Source organism: Chrysemys picta, chromosome 18 (assembly GCF_011386835.1).
Source record: "Chrysemys picta bellii isolate R12L10 chromosome 18, ASM1138683v2, whole genome shotgun sequence".
NCBI lineage: Eukaryota > Metazoa > Chordata > Testudines > Emydidae > Chrysemys > Chrysemys picta.
The window spans coordinates 1,859,551-1,879,268 of record NC_088808.1 but is presented as its reverse complement, the minus strand read 5'-3'; the positions used below and the strand labels follow the sequence as shown (position 1 = coordinate 1,879,268).

At 48.2% G+C, this 19,718-nt stretch overlaps 1 protein-coding gene across 13 annotated transcripts in view; it reads right to left on the bottom strand.

Annotated features, from left to right (window-relative positions):
• Positions 1 to 19,718, bottom strand: part of EXD3 (exonuclease 3'-5' domain containing 3) — a 685,344-nt gene that overhangs the window by 433,612 nt on the left and 232,014 nt on the right. For all 13 annotated transcript variants that reach the window (XM_005295926.5, XM_005295927.5, XM_065572497.1 and 10 more), the window contains 7 exons: positions 10,548 to 10,714; positions 6,732 to 6,873; positions 5,463 to 5,664; positions 4,624 to 4,733; positions 2,998 to 3,199; positions 1,832 to 1,998; positions 282 to 452 (listed from right to left, as the gene is read on the bottom strand). In XM_005295926.5, the coding sequence (XP_005295983.2) occupies positions 282 to 452; positions 1,832 to 1,998; positions 2,998 to 3,199; positions 4,624 to 4,733; positions 5,463 to 5,664; positions 6,732 to 6,873; positions 10,548 to 10,714 (1,161 nt within the window). The remainder of the gene's footprint in view (positions 1 to 281; positions 453 to 1,831; positions 1,999 to 2,997; positions 3,200 to 4,623; positions 4,734 to 5,462; positions 5,665 to 6,731; positions 6,874 to 10,547; positions 10,715 to 19,718) is intronic.

Here is a 19,718-nt window from a genome sequence, read left to right as displayed (position 1 = left end):
TATGAACAAGCCACAAAATCACAGAGCTCCATGCAAACAGGGTTTGTTCCCACCCTCTCTCCCCAGGAAGTGGAAAGCATAGCCAAAATGATAATGGCCAGGTCTGCGAGGCCACTTGTGACAGTGGGGTGTTAGCAAAGGCACAGGGTAAGCGTGTAGCAGGCAACACTCCCAGGCTCATTGGACACAGGGGAATATTAATACCCATTGAAATCACATTCGTTTAAACACTGTGCTTTCCCTACATGGTGACAGCTAAAGCGACCCAACCCAGGACTGACCTCAGCAGCTTTTCTATGGTTGTCATCATTCTCTAGCATACGGACGTCCACTCCGAGACAGCGAAGGTGGCGCCCAAGTCCCTGCAGCATGTTATCACAGACCACGCTGAACTCCTTCGGGGAGATGGAAGGAGGGGGGCTCAAGGCCTCCATGCCTATCACTTTGGCTTGCTATAGAAAAAAAGACATACAGGAATGACTGAAGTTTGTTTATTTTATTTCAAATGTCTGCTGCCTGGAGAGTCCCCTGAGATACCCTCCCGTCTTTGGGAGGCTGTATTAATGTAGCAGGTAACCTATTCAGGATAATTGGGGCTACAACCCCAAACCAGCCTCCAATGCTCAGCTTTGCTTCTAGTATCTTTAAAATTAATAGGCTGGGTTGCTTGAAGACATATTTACAGTTTGTAGGTGGTTACTGTACTTAGAACAGGGAATTGCTGCAGGATCCGTTATTATATGCAGTATTGCTACAGTAGAAGAACTGGGGGTCACCAAATGAAATAGGCAGCAGGTTTAAAATGAACAAAAGGAAGTATTTCTTCACACAATGTACAGTCAACCTGTGGAACTCTTTGTCAGAGGATGTTGTGAAGGCCAAGACTAACAGGGTTGAAAAAAGAACTAGATAAGTCCATGGAGTATAGGTCCATCAACGGCTATTAGCCAGGATGGGCAGGAATGCAAAACCATGCTCCAAAGTCTCCCAGGCCTCTGTTTGCGAGATGCTGGGAATGGGCAACAGGGGATGGATCTCTTGATGATTACCTGTTCTGTTCATTCCCTCTAAAGCATCTGGCATTGGCCACCATCAGAAGACAGGATACTGGTCTGACCCAGTATGGCCATTCTTATGTTCCTATCTCAAATACCAGTGGGTGGTCACTGTGAGTAAATGCTCACTTTTCGACGGTGATACAGTATGAAGATACTTACACTGTTAAATCTATGTTACTGCCTTTTCTCAAAGAGACTTGAAGCTCTCTGGGGCAGGGCCTCTCACACTTTGTAGGGCCCGGATCTCAGTGGGTCCCTGAACACTACTGTAATAAACATCAACAATAGTCACTTGACTAATTAATTGGATTATAGAGGTGACAGTGATGGATCCTGAGTTCACAAGGAAGACCAAGACTGTAAAACTTATTGTAGCAACCTTTGCAGCAATAGCCTGAATATGTTTAATTTACAATATTCCCATTAGTTTAGGATGGCTAGTAAATTCTGCTGAAAAACCTTGTATACAAATAGGAAGGTGCTAACATCAATGGCAACTTGCTATGTTGTTCATATTTCTAAATGACATTTTCCAGCGGAGGAAATAAATGCGCTGACCTATGCAGGGAACTTTGAGTACTGGCACTATTGGGGTTAAACACATTTACCCAGTAAAATAGGAAAGTGAGAAGGATTTTTGCTACCCCAGGACTAGAAAAAGGCATGCAGACAGGCTTGACAGGCATGGCTAATAGCCTGCTTGAGAGGTGATGCCAATGTATAGTTTGAAGAGATTGGGAGCAATGTACAGTTCTTTGAAGATGTTTACAAACCTGCTCGGAAGGTGATGGCATTTCTTGTTGATTCAGCTGCTTCTTTGCCCTGGATTTTGTGGTAGGTTTACCCACCAGGCTCTCAGTGAAATCTGAACACAGGCCAAAGCCTGATGGATCCTCACACAGTTTCTTATACACCTCCAGCAAGCAGTACGCATCAGAAGCTACAAAACAGAATATCCCCATTAGTTTGGCTTTGACCAAAATAGAAAGAAAGGCTTTTGTGATGAAAAGAAGAGGGTCTACACCTATATAAATGCAACTACATCCAATCGCCCTTGGTAGCTGCAGGTATCTAGCATTGTATCTTACAGTCTTGTATAGATTCAGTAAATATAATAATCAAATAGGCTTTGACCCAGAATCCCATTTCATCAATCCAGAACTAGCACAAATGTGGTATCTTTCCCCTCACAGAATTCAAAGACACGGAGCCACACTCAGCCTTGACACAAAGAAGCTGCAACTACCACTGCTTGAGACGTTCAATTCTAACTTGAGGATTTAGCCATGCAGCCCCCATCATTTCAATGGAAGTTGTGTGACTAAATCTCCTAGTCAGCTATGCAAATCTCAAACACTGACCTGATTGGGAGTTGCCCCTGCTTACAGAAGGGCTGAATTTAACACTGGGCTGGTACTTTTTTATCACTCGATGGAGTTCCGCTGTCTCACTGTGACTCATCTCTGGATTTATATCTACAGTTCACATTGACCTGCCTGGACCAAGGCCCCTGTAGTATAGCTCCGAATGCCATCCATGCCCATCTTGAATTCAATTGACATACGGGACATAATAGTGGTTTCCCAGAAAAGCCATGTGCAGTGAAATGAGGCAGAAGGAAGTGGACTTTTTTTCCTTTTCAACTATTCAGAGGAGTTCCCATTGAGATTATGTTTCATCAGAATAATTTGACTGGTAAAGAAATTCTTTTATCAGAGAAATAATGATTCATTGAACAGCTTATACTCCAGCCATTAAAATTAGGTCCATAAAAGGACAAACAAAACATGTGCTGGCTTCTTTGAACAGGAACTAATCTGCAAAGCCATTTTCCCCTCTGCTGGTTAACATTTTTTCCACATCTACACATCTAATGAAATGCAGGCTCATGACAGAGTTGTGCGTGGCACCTTGCTCTACAGTTACATGCTAACCAGACCTGCATAGAGGATTTGTTCCTCCCGCAGCGGACGTTTCTCCCAGTTGGAGAGCTGCTCAGTTTTATCAAGAGGTTTCCCCAGGACATGCTGCACCAGCAGACTGAGCCCTCTTTCCGGCTGCCTGAACCCTCTGTCTCCACAGCCCTTCTCCTGTGACAGTACGTCAACCTGAAGGCTGCTCTTCCTCCAGCATTTCTGTAACTGAAGGGGGAGAGAAAGATGCAAAACAAACAGATTTCAAAACAGAGCCTGAAAATATCACACGTTGCAGTGGGGTGGAAAGTACAATCAAGGCATGTGGGTATACACAGCCCAGCCATCTCAGACAAGGGCTGCCATGGCAAACTGGATACCCGAACAGATATTGGATATCTGTTTGACAAACACAATTGTTGGAAATGAACTTGGTTTCAAAGCATGGAAGGGAAACAACGGCCTAGTTTGACTGCATCATATCTGGAGCGCTTTTTGGAAATTTTTTATTTGAAACTTTTTATTAAAGCAAACTTACAATAAAATGTTAACAAACTACATTGTACATTATCTATTACTTAGTCAGGATCAAGTTCATATTCAAAGAACCTGGCTAAAGATTCTGGCTTGCTGACTGTGGAGTCTTCCTCCTCTGAGTATGCTAAAAAGGGTGACCAAATTTCTCCTGGAGCATTTTCCTAAGATGTTAAGAAGTTGGGTCAGGGAGTGTCTCTTCTCATGCATTTGCAAAGCACCTAGAGTAGAGAGTCCCTGAGCCAACTGAGGCCACTGGGCACTGAACGCAATACAAATAATAAAGAAATAATAACCACAGAACCCCTGCATCTTCCTCCCCATTTTGTTTTCTGAGCTAATATGTTAAACAGAAAAGATGCCCCAGGATTAGAGCAAACGATGATTCTGAAATGTCCCCCACTCGGTCTGGATAGAACTAAGGCTGTGACTACTTGTGGACACTAGAGTGTCCTCAGCACTTCCTGAGTTGGGATGACAACCCCAGGAGTTTGGCTAAATCCCAACCTACCTCCTTAAATGTCCCCTGCAGTTTCAAACAGATGCATGTTTTCATTTTCTTACTAAAATTACTGCATGCTGCTACATAGCTGCTGAGTTCTAATCCAGAGCCAGCTGCATTTTAGTAGCAGATGAATGCAAATCCTGTACTGCACTGAGTCCTAGGCTCATACTCCATGCTCTTTATAAGGAGCTGTCTATTAAATCCATAACAACTCTATGGACACTACCAAATGCTAGAATAATGAAACTTTTATAAGTTAAAGATCATTCTACAAGAATTTGCTCATAGCAAGTATGAGTGTGATGGCTGTGTTCAAAAAGCCCCTCTTGGGTGAATGGACCACTGGCTCCATTTTAGTTCCTTTTTTAAAGGTAAAGTGGAGAGCTATTAAAATGCCCAGCCATGTCTTTTTAGCTAATCAAAACTAAATGCTTGTGTCTCTCTCTAAAGAATCACAACACCCTAGGAACTAAAGATGGAAAAGACCTATTAGGTCATCTAGCCATCTCCCTGCCAATATAGGATGCAGAAAGAAAATGCTGTGAAATGATGAGTTATCTTTCAGTACAGTCAAGAGAAGGACTCTTCCAAATCTTCAGGTTCCCATTCTTACTTGTTTATCTACTGCAAGCAGGTCCACTATGCCTTGCACGTGCTTATCCATTTCTTTAAAAGCAGAGCACGTAGCAGCTAGGCTGTGCAGGTCTCCGGACATCCCATAACCTGCAGAGACAAAGCCTCAAATCACACAGATAGAAAAATGAGTTCTGGGTTCTGGTGCACGGCATGCTAACCTGAGAGCTCCAGGTTCTGGTTCCAGGAAGATATCCGTTCTGGTACTGGGTGGGTTAACTTAGAGAGCTATGGGATTCTGGTTCCGCGTCGGCTAACCCGGAAAGATATCTGTTCTGGTCCTGGGCGGGCTAACCCAGAGAGCTATGAACTCTGGTATTGAGTGGGCTAACCCAGGGAGCTATGGGCTCTAGAACTGGATTTGCTAACTTTGAAAGCTCTGTGTTCTGGTACTGGGTGCTCTCTTGATTAGCCTGGTTTGATTTCTGGTACTCAGTGGGCTAACCCCAAGCGTTCTGGGTCCTGATACTGGGTGGACTAACCCAGGGAGTTGTGGGTTCTGGTATGGAGCAGGCTAACCCAGACTGATGTTTGTTCTGATACCAGATGGGTTAACCCACAGAGCTGTAGTTTCTGATGTGGGGCAGGCAGTGGTGGAAGCTGTTCACCCTGCTGCCTGCCATGGCAGCCATCTAATCTAGAGGGCTCCCGAAGCGATAAGAGAAGAATGTTCTAACTGGACTAGATTATACCCTACTAGGGGAAGGCCCCATGTACAGAGGGCAGGGTAGATGATGTTGTTCCTATGTATGTGAAGTAGTGAGAAAGGCTGACAATTCCTGCAGTGGAAAGCAGAGCATAGGGGAAAGCTTAAGTTACCTAGTTTAATGATGGTTGGATCTGAGAAGAGGGTCTGGACAAAGTGAGAAAGCTCCTCCATCTCATCTGGCTTGAGGAGCTGCAGCAAATCCAGGAGGAACACCTGCTCCTCGATAGCAATCTGCAGCACTGAGACGCGTGGCCTTCCAACCACACCGAACGACGGCCTCCACTCCATATCGACGCCAACAACCTGGCCGGGCTGCAGTATACACAAAACGCTGTCTTTACTCAGGGCTTGTCTCCATGGGATACAGACTGGAACAGCAATGGTGGAACAACTCCCCGGCTGGACACTCTACTCTGGACTAAGAATGACTTTATTGCAGAATAATTACTCTGCTTTGGAAGTGCACTAATTATTGTGAATAAAGTGGCTTTTATCCAGAATACAGTGTCCCATAGGATTTTTTCCGATAGTTCAGGCGTGGGCAAACTTTTTGGCCTTAGAGCCACATCTGGGTAAGGAAATTGCACAGTAGGCCATGAATTCTCATGAAATTGGGGGTTGGGGTGCAGGACGGGGTGAGGGCTCTGGCTGGGGGTGCGGGCTCTGGCGTGGGACCAGAAGTGAGGAGCTTAGTGTGCAGGAGGGGGCTCTGGGCTAGGGCAGGAGGTTGGGGTGCAGGCGGGAGGGGGAGGGAAGTGGAGGAGGGCTCTCGCTGGGGGTGTGAGCTCTGGGGTGGGGCTGGGGATGAGGGATTTGGGGTGTAGGAGGGGGCTCCAGACTGGGACCAAGGGGCTCGGAAGGCAGGAGGGGGATCAGGGCTGGGGCAGGGGGTTGGGGCATGGGGGGGGTTAAGGTTCTGGCTGGGGCTGCGGGCTCTGGGGTGGGGCCAGAAATGAGGAGTTCAGGGTGCGGGAGGAGGCTTTTGGCTGGGGCAGGGGGTTGGGGCACAGGAGGAGGTCAGGGGTGCAGGCTCCAGGCGGCGCACGCGCAGCATTCGCCGACCCTGCTCCCCGGCTGGAGCACGGAAGCAGGGTAAGCCCCAGACCCCGCTCCCCAGAGGGAGTTTGAGAGCTGGATTAAACTGGCTGGAGCGCCGGATGTGGCCTGTGGGCCGTAGTTTGCCCACCCCTGCGATAGCTTACTCCACAATAGCTATTCCAGTCAATCTCCGAGCCCACAGGCCTCAGAGATTTCCTACTGAAAGTGCCAGGAGTGCTCCTGCTGCTCCTGGCACAGACTGACGTGTATTTGATGATGAAGGTCACAAATATTCCGTTACATGATTGACATTAAAAAGCCAACAGCAGGGAGACACTTACCCGCAGCACCTTCTCCCTCCACCTCAGCATCCCTTCCCATGTCTGCAGAAAGTGAATGTTCTCCCTGGGAATGGGGAGCTGGTAATAACCCTCCTTCTTATCCTTTTCATAGTCACCCACTCTGCTCTCAGCATCTTCTACCCTGCACAAAAGAAGAGCCAGCAACTTTTAACAGGGCCATCCTAAGATTTCAAGGCCCAAGGGACATCAGAAAGTCCTAGAGCCCCTCTCCTCACATCCCTCTGTCACCTCTTCTCACTCGATCTCTCTTCTCTCTCCACTTTCTCTGACCCTTTCCTTACTCTACTCTTTCTCTCTGTTCCTTTCAGCCTTGACTCACCTTCTCTCCCTCCCCCCACCAAAAAATCACCACAAAAACATTTAGTGCAGGGGCCAGCAACCTTTCAGAAGTGGTGTTCCGAGTCTTCATTTATTCACTCTAATTTAAGGTTTTGCATGCCAGTAATACAATTTAACGTTTTTAGAAGGTCTCTTTCTATAAGTCTATAATACATAACTAAACTATTGTTGTATGTAAAGTAAATAAGGTTTTTAAAATGTTTAAGACGCCTCATTTAAAATTCAATTAAAATGCAGAGCCCCCTGGACGGGTGGCCAGGACCTGGGCAGTGTGAGTGCCACTGAAAATCAGCTCACATGCCGCCTTCGGCACCCGTGCCATAGGTTGCCTACCCCTGATCTAGTGCATGTGAGACAGAGATGGAAGCTTGGAGCACAAGTCCATTCCATCAATAACACATACACATTGGAAGTAACCTCCAGACTAGAAAAGCCTCCCAAACCCAGACTTCTCATCATGCATTGCTCACACTCCACTCCCTTTTCCAGAACTGATGTGAACGTAAAGCCAGCAAGTGAGCTCCAGCTTCGAAGATAGCACATTGTAAGGACCCCTCACCCCCAGGAACCCACTAGCTGGCATGGCCCCATCCACATGGACAGGCTGGCTCTGACCGGCTCAGGGCCCAAACCAGAGCTTTGGTTTTCTCATTAGACAGGAACAGGCAAATCACAGGCTGCTCCACCTCTGGCTCAAGAGGCCTCCTCCTCCATTGAGCTTAGAGTGGAATGGCTCATAAAGGCTTCGCTAACCTCTCCTTCCTATGCCAGCTTCCCCCAGCCCTTTTCCTGTTCAGCATCTACACCTGCTGTTCCCTCTGTTCCATGGAGCTGGAAATACAAAAGCCCCAAGAAGGTGTTCACACTACTCCACCATCTCCCTGCACTTTGGGTCTACATGCTAAGAACAGTGGTAAGCTGAACTCACAACCAGACTGAGATTCCCCACCTGTTTGATTCTCCCACACTAAGGCTAGGTCTACACTACCCGCCTGAATCGGCGGGTAGAAATCGACCTCTCGGGGATCGATTTATCGCGTCCCGTCGGGACGCGACAATCGATCCCCGAATCGACGCTCTTACTCCACCAGCGGAGATGGGAGTAAGCGCCGTCGACAGAAAGCCGCAGAAGTCGATTTTGCCGCCGTCCTCACAGCGGGGTAAGTTGGCTGCGATACGTCGAATTCAGCTACGCTATTCACGTAGCTGAATTTGCGTATCTTAAATCGACTCCCCCCTGTAGTGTAGATGTACCCTAAGACTTCAGGCCATGTCCCAGAGAGAGGTGTAATGCAAGTGCATTAACACCCTGGCACTGTTAGGGAGATGCGTGCCGAAATGGGCTTTGCGAGTTATCACGGATTTCCTAGAACAGGATCTTACACAGCACGAGTTGGTTCCCCATACAGCAGAGGCTCTTGCAATAGCTTTGTAAATGCTGTAACAGCTTTGCACTTGTGTCCCGTCCAGATGATGCAATCCGAGGAAAGTAAGAGCAAGAGAAAACCCAGCTATTTTGTACGTATCATGAATTTCTGGCTAGTCTCTTTCCCACAGAGTCTTTAAATGGTTTATTATTTGACAAAATATTTACTAACCTTGTGTTTCGGGGACTGTGTGACTAATTTTGTAACATAGCAGCTTGGTGCTGTGCAAACATTCCCTCGCAGAGACAGTATGTGTGCACGGCGAAGTCAATATTTGTGTAAAATATTTAATGAAGGTGTGAAATCTCATGTCTCCGGGAATATTCTGATCTGCACAGCTCAAGAGGAGCATGTGGTAGGACCACAGCAGAGATGATGTCATCATTTATACTCTGATACCATCTCTTTCCCTTGCAGCGTGAACGCCCTCTGTGGGAACCTGCTGCTAGACTATTTCAATTGCTAAGAAAAGAGAAGTGGCTGCATTTGGATCCAGAGCTCCATGAACTGCAAAGCACTTCACCATAGTGGGTTAGGATTCTTATCCCCATTTTGCAGGTGGGAAGACTGAGGTACAGAGGGCTTCACTTACCCATCCAAACACACTGAGAATGGCAGAGCTGGCATATGCAATGAGGTTACTGACATGTTAAGTTCTGATGTTGGTTTCCTGCCGTGGTACATGCCCAGAGTTTGTGGCTCTCTCGCAGGCATGGTCCCCACCTACCCACTGTTTGGGGGCTTACATTGCCTGTGAGATACTGTCCCCCCTTACGGGCAGCCTCCTGCAGGCCTAGATTTCAGTGTCTCCTGAGCATAGCTGCTGTGCTTCCCTTTCCTCTGGGCTCTGGGCCCTGGTGATGAGGTGGGGGCAGGCTATCATCTGTCTCCTTTGGCAGAGGCTAGCGGCTGCAGGACTGATAACCTTATGCAGTCCATGAGTCCCCAAGTGCAAGGCCTGCCATTGCACCCAATCTCTGCAAGCATGAGTGCTGCTCTGCACTCAGCGACACAGCCTAGAGCTCTCCGGCTTTGTACTAAATGTTCAGCGCCAGATCATCTTCCTTGTGCAAAGTCCAAGTAAATGTACGGGGTGATTGATGGGGGAAAGAATACCTCTTTCCTTGGCTGCAGTGGGCTGGTAGAGCCACCAGACCTTCTTGCGAGACCAGAGGACCGCAATAGCCTTGACTGAGGCTCTGCACCCCTGCAGGAATCTGGCTGCTGTGACAATCTGGCTGGTGGACATGCCTCCTCCAGCCTGGCTCATATCCAAAACACCTCCTCATGCTCTCATGGCTTAAGCCCCATGGAACACATTTTCACTGCAGACGGAGTCATGGACACCATTGCATGGATTCTCTGCATACTGCCTCCCTGCACCGCATAACCACACCAATTCTACTATCTTTTATATCCTACGTGCTAGAGGGAATGGGCAGGATGTGCCCCTCAGGTAGCGACACCACCAGTATCATGCAACTTCTGGATTCTTTAAACTTAGTGCTCCCACCTTAAGATCTGGCTACTAGATATTTCGCTGTTGATTGTACACTGCCTGAAATAAGGGGGTAAAATATACTCTGAGACACAAGTCAGGAAGGAAAAGCAACATTCAAGAAAGAAGCAAAAAGAGGAGGAACGCCAAACTAAGAGACTCCTCAGCAGTTTGTTCTCAGATATTTGCACATGGATTCTTCAGAAAGTGTGGTGGATTTAACTTTATACTATGGACTTAACTGAACAGCTGGAGCTCAGACAATCATTTGCAGTAGGTCATTTATCCAAATGCAGCCTCTCTCTCTGCAGGCTGGGATTTCCCTGCATGAACTCAGCAGTCCAATTTACTCAAACAGGGGCGGAGGGTGAGATTCTGTATTGTGTCTCTAAGAGATAAAGTACAGAACTCTCCTCCTGAGGGCACTTTAAGCCACCTTTGTGCCTCCCAGATCCGAGCTGCTCTGGGAGCCAGAGAGGTCACTGGCATAAATCAGACATTTCTGAAGTCAGTATAATCCACAATATTTACCTCTCCTGGGCCTTGAGTTTCTGAAGTTCATTGGCCACTCCATAAGGCAGGGTCTTCTCAGGTAAGCTATAGCGGAGAGCCCACCTGGCTGCTGTGTTCAGATCACAGTAGCTGACTAGCAGTTGGATCAGCTGCTCTTGTAGCCATCGATTCTCCCCAACTGTGTTCTGCAAGGAAGCAAGAGTAACAGAAACTGTTGGTGCAGGTTCCATTTTCAGCACATGACTATACATTTCCAAGGACAGGGTGCCCGAAGTGAGGAACTCTAGGGCTCAGGACGGGAACTGGCAGCCTGAATTGACTCCCTGCTGCGTGGCAGAGGAGGGAGCAAGAAATGAGCATGTGCATGTCCTTCCCACTTTAGAAGTAACATTGTTTGAGCCCAGACTGCTACAGCTTACTGTTCAGGCCTATTTGTCTCCCATGCAGATGGATTGCTCCTGGGGAGCATGTGACCAGATGAGCTGGAGTGCCCTAAAGACCATAGGAAGAGCAAAGAGAGGACGCGTGCCAGCAGTGTACTGAAGGACAATGCAATTCAGACTGGGTGATGACCAGCACGTCCGGTTCATCTCACATACTGACAAAATAAAGCAGAGTCAGATGAACAGCTGGTCAGCCAGAGAGCAAAGGTCTCCAGAGTCTGTTAGCTGTTTGAAACAGGACTGGATTAAGGCAGTCTGGACCGAGGCACACCATGACACAGGGCCCACAGTGGTCTCACCATGACACTACCCCACTGGCTCTCCTCCCCTCCTAGGGAGGAATAGTAGGATGGGGCTCTTCTCCCCACCTCGAAGCATCTGTGTAGGTGATCAGGCCTGTAGCGTAGGGTCTGAGGAGAGAGTCCAAATAGCCAGATAATCCTGGGTGTGGCTGACTCACTACAAAAGCAATTTCCCGCTCTTGGTATTGACATCTCCTCGTCAATTATTGGGAGTGGACCACATCCACCCTAACTGAATTGGCCTTGTCAACACTGGTTCTCCACTTGTAAGGTAACTCCCTTCTCTTCATGTGCCAGTATATTTATGCCTGAATCTGTAATTTTCACTCCATGCATCTGAAGAAGTGGGTTTTTTACACACGAAAGCTTGCCTAAATAAATCTGTTAGTCTTTTAAATTGCCACCGGACTCCTCACTGTTTTTGTGGATACAAACTAACATGGCTAACCCTCTGATACTTAGTACCACAGAGAGAACATCAGCAGAATGGCATCCTTATTGTGGTGACACTACATGCCGCTCTTCATAACTGCAGACATGGTGGTTCTACCAAAGATCAAAAATACTGTACAAATGGCCATATACTACAGACCTGGTCAAAGTTTTGACAGCATGGCTCTGTCAGTTAGGAGTGTGAAAAGAACACTCACTAACCAAAATAGCTAAGCCAGCAAAAGCCATAGTGTTTTGAAAAAGCGTTTTGCCAATATAGCTTATTTTATTTGGGGACCTGGTATAAGCTATACCGGCAAAAGAACTGTTTTGCCAATATACGCTATACCAGCAAACCCTTTCTAGTGTAGGCAAGGCCACAGGAGCTAAATGTACAGACATGCATTTTTATTGAAAGCTCCATGTTCCTTCTGCACATACACCAAAGATCCCTGCCCAGTAGCACAGCTGCACCTAAAATGTATTTGCAGGGTCGGAATTCATCCCCGGAATTCTCTGCACCTTGCTTTTTCACCCAGGACATGTGCAAACAAAGTCTGAACCTGTGGAATGCTGCTAGGGCCATCGGGCCTCATTCTTGAGATTCTTTTAGCAAGGAAAAGGTAAGAAGTTGTCTTCAAAACAGACACTCCTGCTTCAGATCAGGAAATAAATCTGCTGAAGGCCCAAAGTCAGAAAAGGGAAAAGAAAAACACAGAGATGCAAAGGAGGTAGTGATTGGGAAAAAAGAAGAGGAGTAATCATGTTTGCAGGTGACAAACATGAGTTAAGACAGATAGCTGCATGAAGTTAACCTCATTGCAAGTATCACTGGCTAAACTCTAATGTCACATTTCTATGGCTCTGCCAAATGGTGAAACATTTTTTTTTCTCATGACAGCATCATTATTTTCAACCCTATTGCTAAGGTGAAGGAGAGACATCCAGGAGGAGACACAAGTAGACAGGTGTAACAGGAGATGGAAGAGGCAGGTGTGGAGATTAGCAGGCAAGGAAAGTCAGTGTCTATCCTGAGGGAAAAGGAGGAGAGGGTATTAGAGGGGAGAGTGATGGAGGAGGAGGAGGTGAGAGGTCACAGCAGGTTTTGAAGTCTTCTCTTTGAAATGGACTAGATGACCTCCTGAGGTCCCTTCCAACCCTGATATTCTATGTCTGCATATTTCTGCACAGAAAGGAGGAGGGCAGGATCTTGGGGAGGGGAAAAATAGGTAATGGGGATCATAGGAGCTGTATTCCTCATGGCTGAAGAAGCAGCGCTGCTTGGCAAGGGATGGGGTTACCATGATCGGAAGGGAGAGAATAATCCCCCAGTGATCATACACATGGGAAAAAAATCTGAATAAAACAGGAAAGAGCAGCAATAAACCTGACAGGACTGGCCTTCCCACGGGCCAGTTCCAGCACCCACTGCAGAAATGGGAGTCTTTCCATGGACGAGCATGGCTATTGGATTTGGCTCCTATTCACCACACAGAAGACCAATCTTGTCATAAAGCGATTATTTCTGTGGCCTCATATCCATGACTTTTTTTGATTTAGGTATTTGTAATAATAACTCATTTCCCCCTCCAGACCTCCCTTACTAAGCATGCCAGTCTGGATGCTTTGTCCATCTCCCATCTCTGTACCTTCTTCTATGGCACCTTATGCAATGCGGCCCCGCTTCAGAAAAGCACTGAAGTATTTTTTCAGCACTTTCCTGAATTAGAACCTGAATCTCTTCCCTGTCCCGGTGTGCCAAGCCACTTCCTTATCCTCATTCAAAGTCCCTCCTGAACACACACTTCTTTTGCAATGAATTAATAACACAGTAAGAATACAAAGTCAGTCCTTCCTCTGGGTTTCACAGCCTCTGTCCTGTCATCTCTCTGTCCGTCGTTCACAACGTAACTCTTTGGACCAGGGACTGCCTTTACTTTGCACATAGTCAGTACTTAATAGACAAATATTATTGTTTCAGTGATTTACATCTGGGAGGGATGAGGGGTTTTTTTTAATGGTAACAGAATTCATCTTTTAACCACAACAGTGGCTCTTGAGAGAAGTTAAATTTCCTCAGAGATATTACATTTTGAATCTGCATGAAATGGAAAGTAGTTTTGGTCAACAGAAAAAAATGCATTTGCTGCAAAACTAACTATTCCATAGAGGGAAAAGGCTTGCAAATGAATGACTCTGCAGGAGGCTATCATGGGGGTGTTTTGTCTCCAGAATGGCATGTGAACTGATGGAGATGGGAACATACCTCCTCGATGACATTTGCCATTACACAAATATTTCGGTTTCTGTAAATTAAAAGAGAAAATAGGTATTTTCCCATGGGTCTATTAGCAAACCAGACTACAATGGGTCTGTTCTGATTAATGTCAACAATGACCTGCTCACTGTTCCTCCGAGCAAGAGAAAATTATACATCAGCAAGGCATGTTTACATCCCTTTCAGATTCCTAGACATATCATCCTACCCTTAATCCACAGCCACACACAGGCCTAGGGGATGAGTGTTGGAACATACTTTGCTGCTGGAAATAGGAACAGCAGCATGCACCTCCCAGCGCAGAACCAGAATTCCAGAGCAATATTCAAAGCACTTTGTAATCAAACTGAGGAATCTTCATAACCCCTCTGTGAGGCAGGTCCATCATCATTAGTGTCATTATTTCACAAAGGAGGAAACGAAGGTGGGCGGGAAAGTCATTTGCCCAAAGCCTCTCAGAGAGCCATCAGCAAAGCCACAATTAGAACTCGGGAACATCTACTTCCCCAGTCTGTGCCTGTTAGGCCTCAGCTGGAGGACTGTGTCCAATTTTGGTCACCAATGGACAGAAAGGATGTAGGGAAACTGGAGAGCATTCAGAGGCGAACGACAAAGATGACCGAAGGGATGGAACACAAGCCATACAAGCAAAGGCTGAAGGAGCTGGGTATGTTTCGTTTGGAGAAGAGGAGATTAAGGGGGAACATGAGAGCAGTCTTCAAATATTGAAAGGCTGCCAGAAAAAAGATGGAGAAAAGTTATTCTCTCTTGCCATAGAAGGCAGGACAAGAGGCACTGGGTGGTTCAAACCATAGCATAGCGGATTTAGATGGAATCTCAGGAAAAACTTCGTACCTGTCAGAACAGTAGGACAATGGAACAGATACCTAGGGAGGTTGTGGAAGCTCTTTCATAGAATCATAGAATATCAGGGTTGGAAGGGACCTCAAGAGGTCATCTAGTCCAACCCCCTGCTCAAAGCAGGACCAATTCCCAGCTAAATCATCCCAGCCAGGGCTTTGTCAAGCCGGGCCTTAAAAACCTCCAAGGAAGGAGATTCCACCACCTCCCTAGGTAACGCATTCCAGTGTTTCACCACCCTCCTAGTGAAATAGTTTTTCACTGGAAGCTCATTCAAAAGGAGGCTGGAGAGCCGTCTGTCTTGGATGGTTTAGACACAACAAATCCTGCAGCTCGGCAGGGGGTTAGACTAGATTACCCTTGCGGCCCCTTCTAACCCTACGATTCCTCCAGACTACACCACCTCCCTAGCCTGTACTCTCCTCCAGACCAAGCCCTTCAAACAGCAGATCACACCCTTAGGGGACGTGTGAGATGGTTCATTAGCCAGTCCTCCAGAATAGTCAAAGAACTTGTCCACCTGCTTGTGTGTGAGGGAATAAGGTTCCCAACACCACTTCCCTCCCCAGAGTCAGCACACTACTCAGGAGAGGGTAGGAGTTACCTCTACAAGAGAAAAAGTGCTTACAAAAGACTAACAGGCTGCTCCATTATTAAATGAACCAGATTTCAAAGGGAGGAGTACTGTGTTGCACCCATAATGTGCTGACTCAAAACCCTAAAATATGGGCCGGTGCAGCAACTCTCTTACCATGACACTGTACAAAAGGACAGTGACACAGGTAACACTGTGAAGCGCCTTCAGAAACAACTGCACAAACATCACCCCTAAAATAATTGGATTTTGGTTTGTATCTTGAGATCTGAGGTGTCTTCACAAGGAAAATGTGACTTTTTTGTCACATTAGAAGTTCTTGAAGGATTAATATCAGAACATGGGACTCTACCCAGAAAACACTCTGATCATATACCTAAGGAGAATAAACTTTTACCACAAGAACCAGCTCCAGAAAGTCCACCTGATGTAGTAACACACAGCAATGTGCTGCAATAACAGCCATACCAACTGTCGAACAGCCGTGCTGCTGGACAGTAGTGAGAGTGAATGTGAGCAGAGAATTGACCCACTGTTTTCTTCTGTTCTACAGGGATTGATTGGGATGTGTAAATACCTTCTAGATTGAGAACAAATAGGAATGAAGACAGAATGAAATATGCATGCTCAGCTTCTATGGAACAGACATCACCGGAATCAGAGCACTCTTACTAACTGACAGATGGGCTGACACCCCTTTTCTCAGCAAGCAGACATTCCTACCCTCCTGGTCAGATACAGAGCAATGATGGCTGTTGCTAGTACTAAACAGATAATGTGAGCAAGATCCTCATCTTGTGTAAACTGCCATAGCCCCACAGACTTCATAAAATGGCATTGCCTTCAGTGGAGCTTCTCCGATTTACAGCAGCTGAGGGTCTGGACCAAGTTACTGGACTCAATACCAAGGTGAATGGATGAAATTTAATGACCTGTGTTAGACAGGAGGTCACACTAGACTAGATGACCTAATAGTCCCATCTGGCCTTAAACTCTATGAATCAATCTATGAAGAGAGGTACTCTACACAACACCCAAAGGAGAGATTTGAAAACCAGCCTTGAAAACAATTAATCTGCTGTAATTAAATTGTTCAGCTACAGTAAGATAAATTGGTAACATTGAAAAACATTTCTGCTAATGGTGCCATTCAGTGTTTCTGCCACCCAGTTCAGGAGGTGTTGTAATAATATTATTAAGTACCAGAAGAACCCCAGAATGGAAAAAAAAAGTTACCTTTTCTGTAACTAGTGTTCTTCGAGATGTGTTGCTCATGTCTATTCCACAATAAGTGTGCGTGCTCGCCACGTGCACTGATGCTGGAAGTACCCGTAGGGAAGAGCACCCCCTGCGATACCTGGAGTGGCACCTACCTGGCGCGGTATAAGGGGAACTGCACGCTCCCCCCCCCCTCAGTTCCTTCTTGCCAGACAACTCTGACAGAGGGGAAGGAGGGCGGGATGTGGAATAGATATGAGCAACACATCTCGAAGAACACCAGTTGCGGAAAAGGTCTTTTCTTCTTCGAGTGATTGCTCATGTGTATTCCACAATAGGTGATTCCAAGCTATATCTGTTGGAGGTGGGTAGGAGTTCACAAGTTCCCAGGATGAAGGACAGTTCTGCTGAACCCAGCGTCATCCCTGGTTTGGGAGACGATCACATAGTGTGAGGTGAACGTGTGAACTGACAACCACATGGCGGCCCTACAAATGTCCTAGATTGGGACGTGGGCCACAAAGGCAGCAGACGAGGCCTGTGCCCAGGTCTAGTGTGCCCTCACAATGGGTGGCGGGGGAATGCCCGCCAGCTCATAACAGGAGCGGATGCACGAAGTGATCCAATTGGAAAGCCGCTGAGTGGAAATCGGCTGGCCCCTCGCGTGCTCAGCCAAAGCGATAAACAGTTGTGAGGACTTTCTGAACGGCTTAGTCCACTCTAGGCAGAAAGCCAGAGCCCGCTGCACGTCGAGTGTACGGAGGCAGCGTTTCTCACTGGATGCATGAGGCTTGGGGCAGAGGACCAGTAGAAAAATATCCTGACCCATGTGGTAGGCAGAGACCACCTTCGGGAGATACACGGGGTGTGGGCGGAGCTGGACCTTGTCCTTATGAAAGGCCGTGTACAGTGGTTCAGAGGTCAGGGCCCTGAGCTCCGAGACTTGCCTGGCCGATGTCAGGAAGGCCACCTTCCACAAGAGGTGAGACCAGGAACACGTGGCCAGTGGTTCAAACAGGGGCCCCGTGAGACGAGCCAAGTCCAGGTTTAGGTCCCACTGTGGAACCGGGGGTCTATTATACGGGAAAAGATGGTCTAGACCCTTAAAGAACCGGCCAGTCATAGCATGGGAAAACACCGTATGTCCTTGTGCCAACGGATGGAAGGCCGATATGGCCGCCAGGTGCACCTTGACGGATGAGGGCACCAGGTCCTGGGCTCTCAGGTGGAGGAGGTAATCAAGGATAAGCTGGATTGGGGCGGTCACCGGGGAGACACCCTGGTCTGTCGCCCACCTAGAAAACCGGGACCACTTCGCCAAATAAATGTGGCAAGTGGAGTGCCGTCTACTTTCGAGGCGGACGCGCTGAACTTGCTGTGAGAATGTCCTTTCCTCTCCACCTAACCATTGAGCAGCCACGCCATAAGGTGAAGAGCCACTAGGTTGGGGTGGAGGCGGCGGCCCTGGTCCTGTGAGAGCAGGTCTGGGCATAGTGGCAATGGCCATGGCGGAGCTACCACCAGGCCCACGAGGGTCCCGTACCAATACTGCCTGGGCCACGCCGGGGCAATCAGGAGGACCCGGGCCTTGTCCGACTGTATCTTCTCCAGGACCCTGCTGATTAGAGGGAACAGGGGGAAGGCATAGAGAAGTCAGCCTGACCAGGACAGGAGAAAGGCATTGGTGATAGCGCCCCTCCTCAGGCCCCCCCGGAGCAGAACCGGGGGCATTGACGGTTCTGCCAAGTCGCGAATAGGTCCATCTGGGGAGTTCCGCACCTTCGGAAGAGCCAGTGGGCCACTTCCAGGTGGAGGAAGTGCTTGTGTTGCCAGAAGTCCCTGCTCAAGCGATCCACCCTCTCGTTGCCTGAGGGCTCCGAGGCAGAGGGCAGAGGCCCCGCCTTGCCTGTTGATATAAAACATCGAAGCCATGTTGTCCATGACCCTGATTACCTTGCCCTCCAGGAGCGAGCGGAAGGCCATACACGCCAACTGCACCGCTCTGAGCTCCTTAACGTTTATGTGTAGGGTCAGATCCTGAGCCGACCACAGGCCTTGGGTCTGAAAGCTCCCCACATGGGCCCCCCCAGCTCAGGTCCGACGCATCGGACACCAGTCCCAGCAACGGGACCCTGTCCCTGAATGGGACCCCTTGGAGCATGTTGTTCGGGGTGGACCACAATCGCAGGGAGGTAATCACAGCGTCTGGCACGGTGAGGGCCTTGTCCATCCTGTCCATGGCCTGGGAGAAATTCGAGCCCAGCCAGAGCTGGAGGGGCCTCATCCTGAGGCTGGAGTGATAGACCACGTACGTGCACGCCGACATATGACCCAAGAGCTGCAGGCAAACCCTGGCTGTTGTCACCAGGAACTTTGTGACCGAGTCGATGAGACCTTTCAGGGTCTCGAACCTGTCTGGCGGGAGGGAGGCCCTGACCGGAACTGCATCCAGGAGCGCCCCGGTAAACTCTATGCGTTGGACCGGGACTAATGTGGACTTGGTATTGTTTACCAATAGGCCCAAGGCAGTGCACGTGGACAGGAGGAGCGCCACATGATCCCTCACCTGCGACCGGGAGGTGCCCTTGACAAGCCAATCATCCAGATAGGGAAATATCTGTACCCCCCCCCCCATCCCCGCCGTCTGAGGTAGGCCGCTACCACCGACATGCATTTTGTAAACACTCTGGGGGCAGTGGACAGCCCAACGGGAGGACCGTAAATTGGCAGTGATTCTGTCCCACCACAAAATGGAGGAAGCGCCTGTATCCCTCGAATATGTGGATGTGGAAGTACGCGTCCTGTAGCTCAAGGGCAGGGTACCAGTCCCCGGGATCCAGGGAGGGCATGATGGAGGCCAGGGAGAACATGCGGAACTTGAGCTTCACCATGTGCTGGTTCAAACCCCATAGATCCAGTATGGGCCTGAGACCCCCTTTGGCCTTCGGGATAAGGAAATAACAGGAGTTGTATCCCTTGCCCATGAACTCCTCGGGCACCACCTCTATCGCTCCTAGTCCTAGGAGCTGCCCCACCTCCTGCTCGAGCAGAGATTCGTGC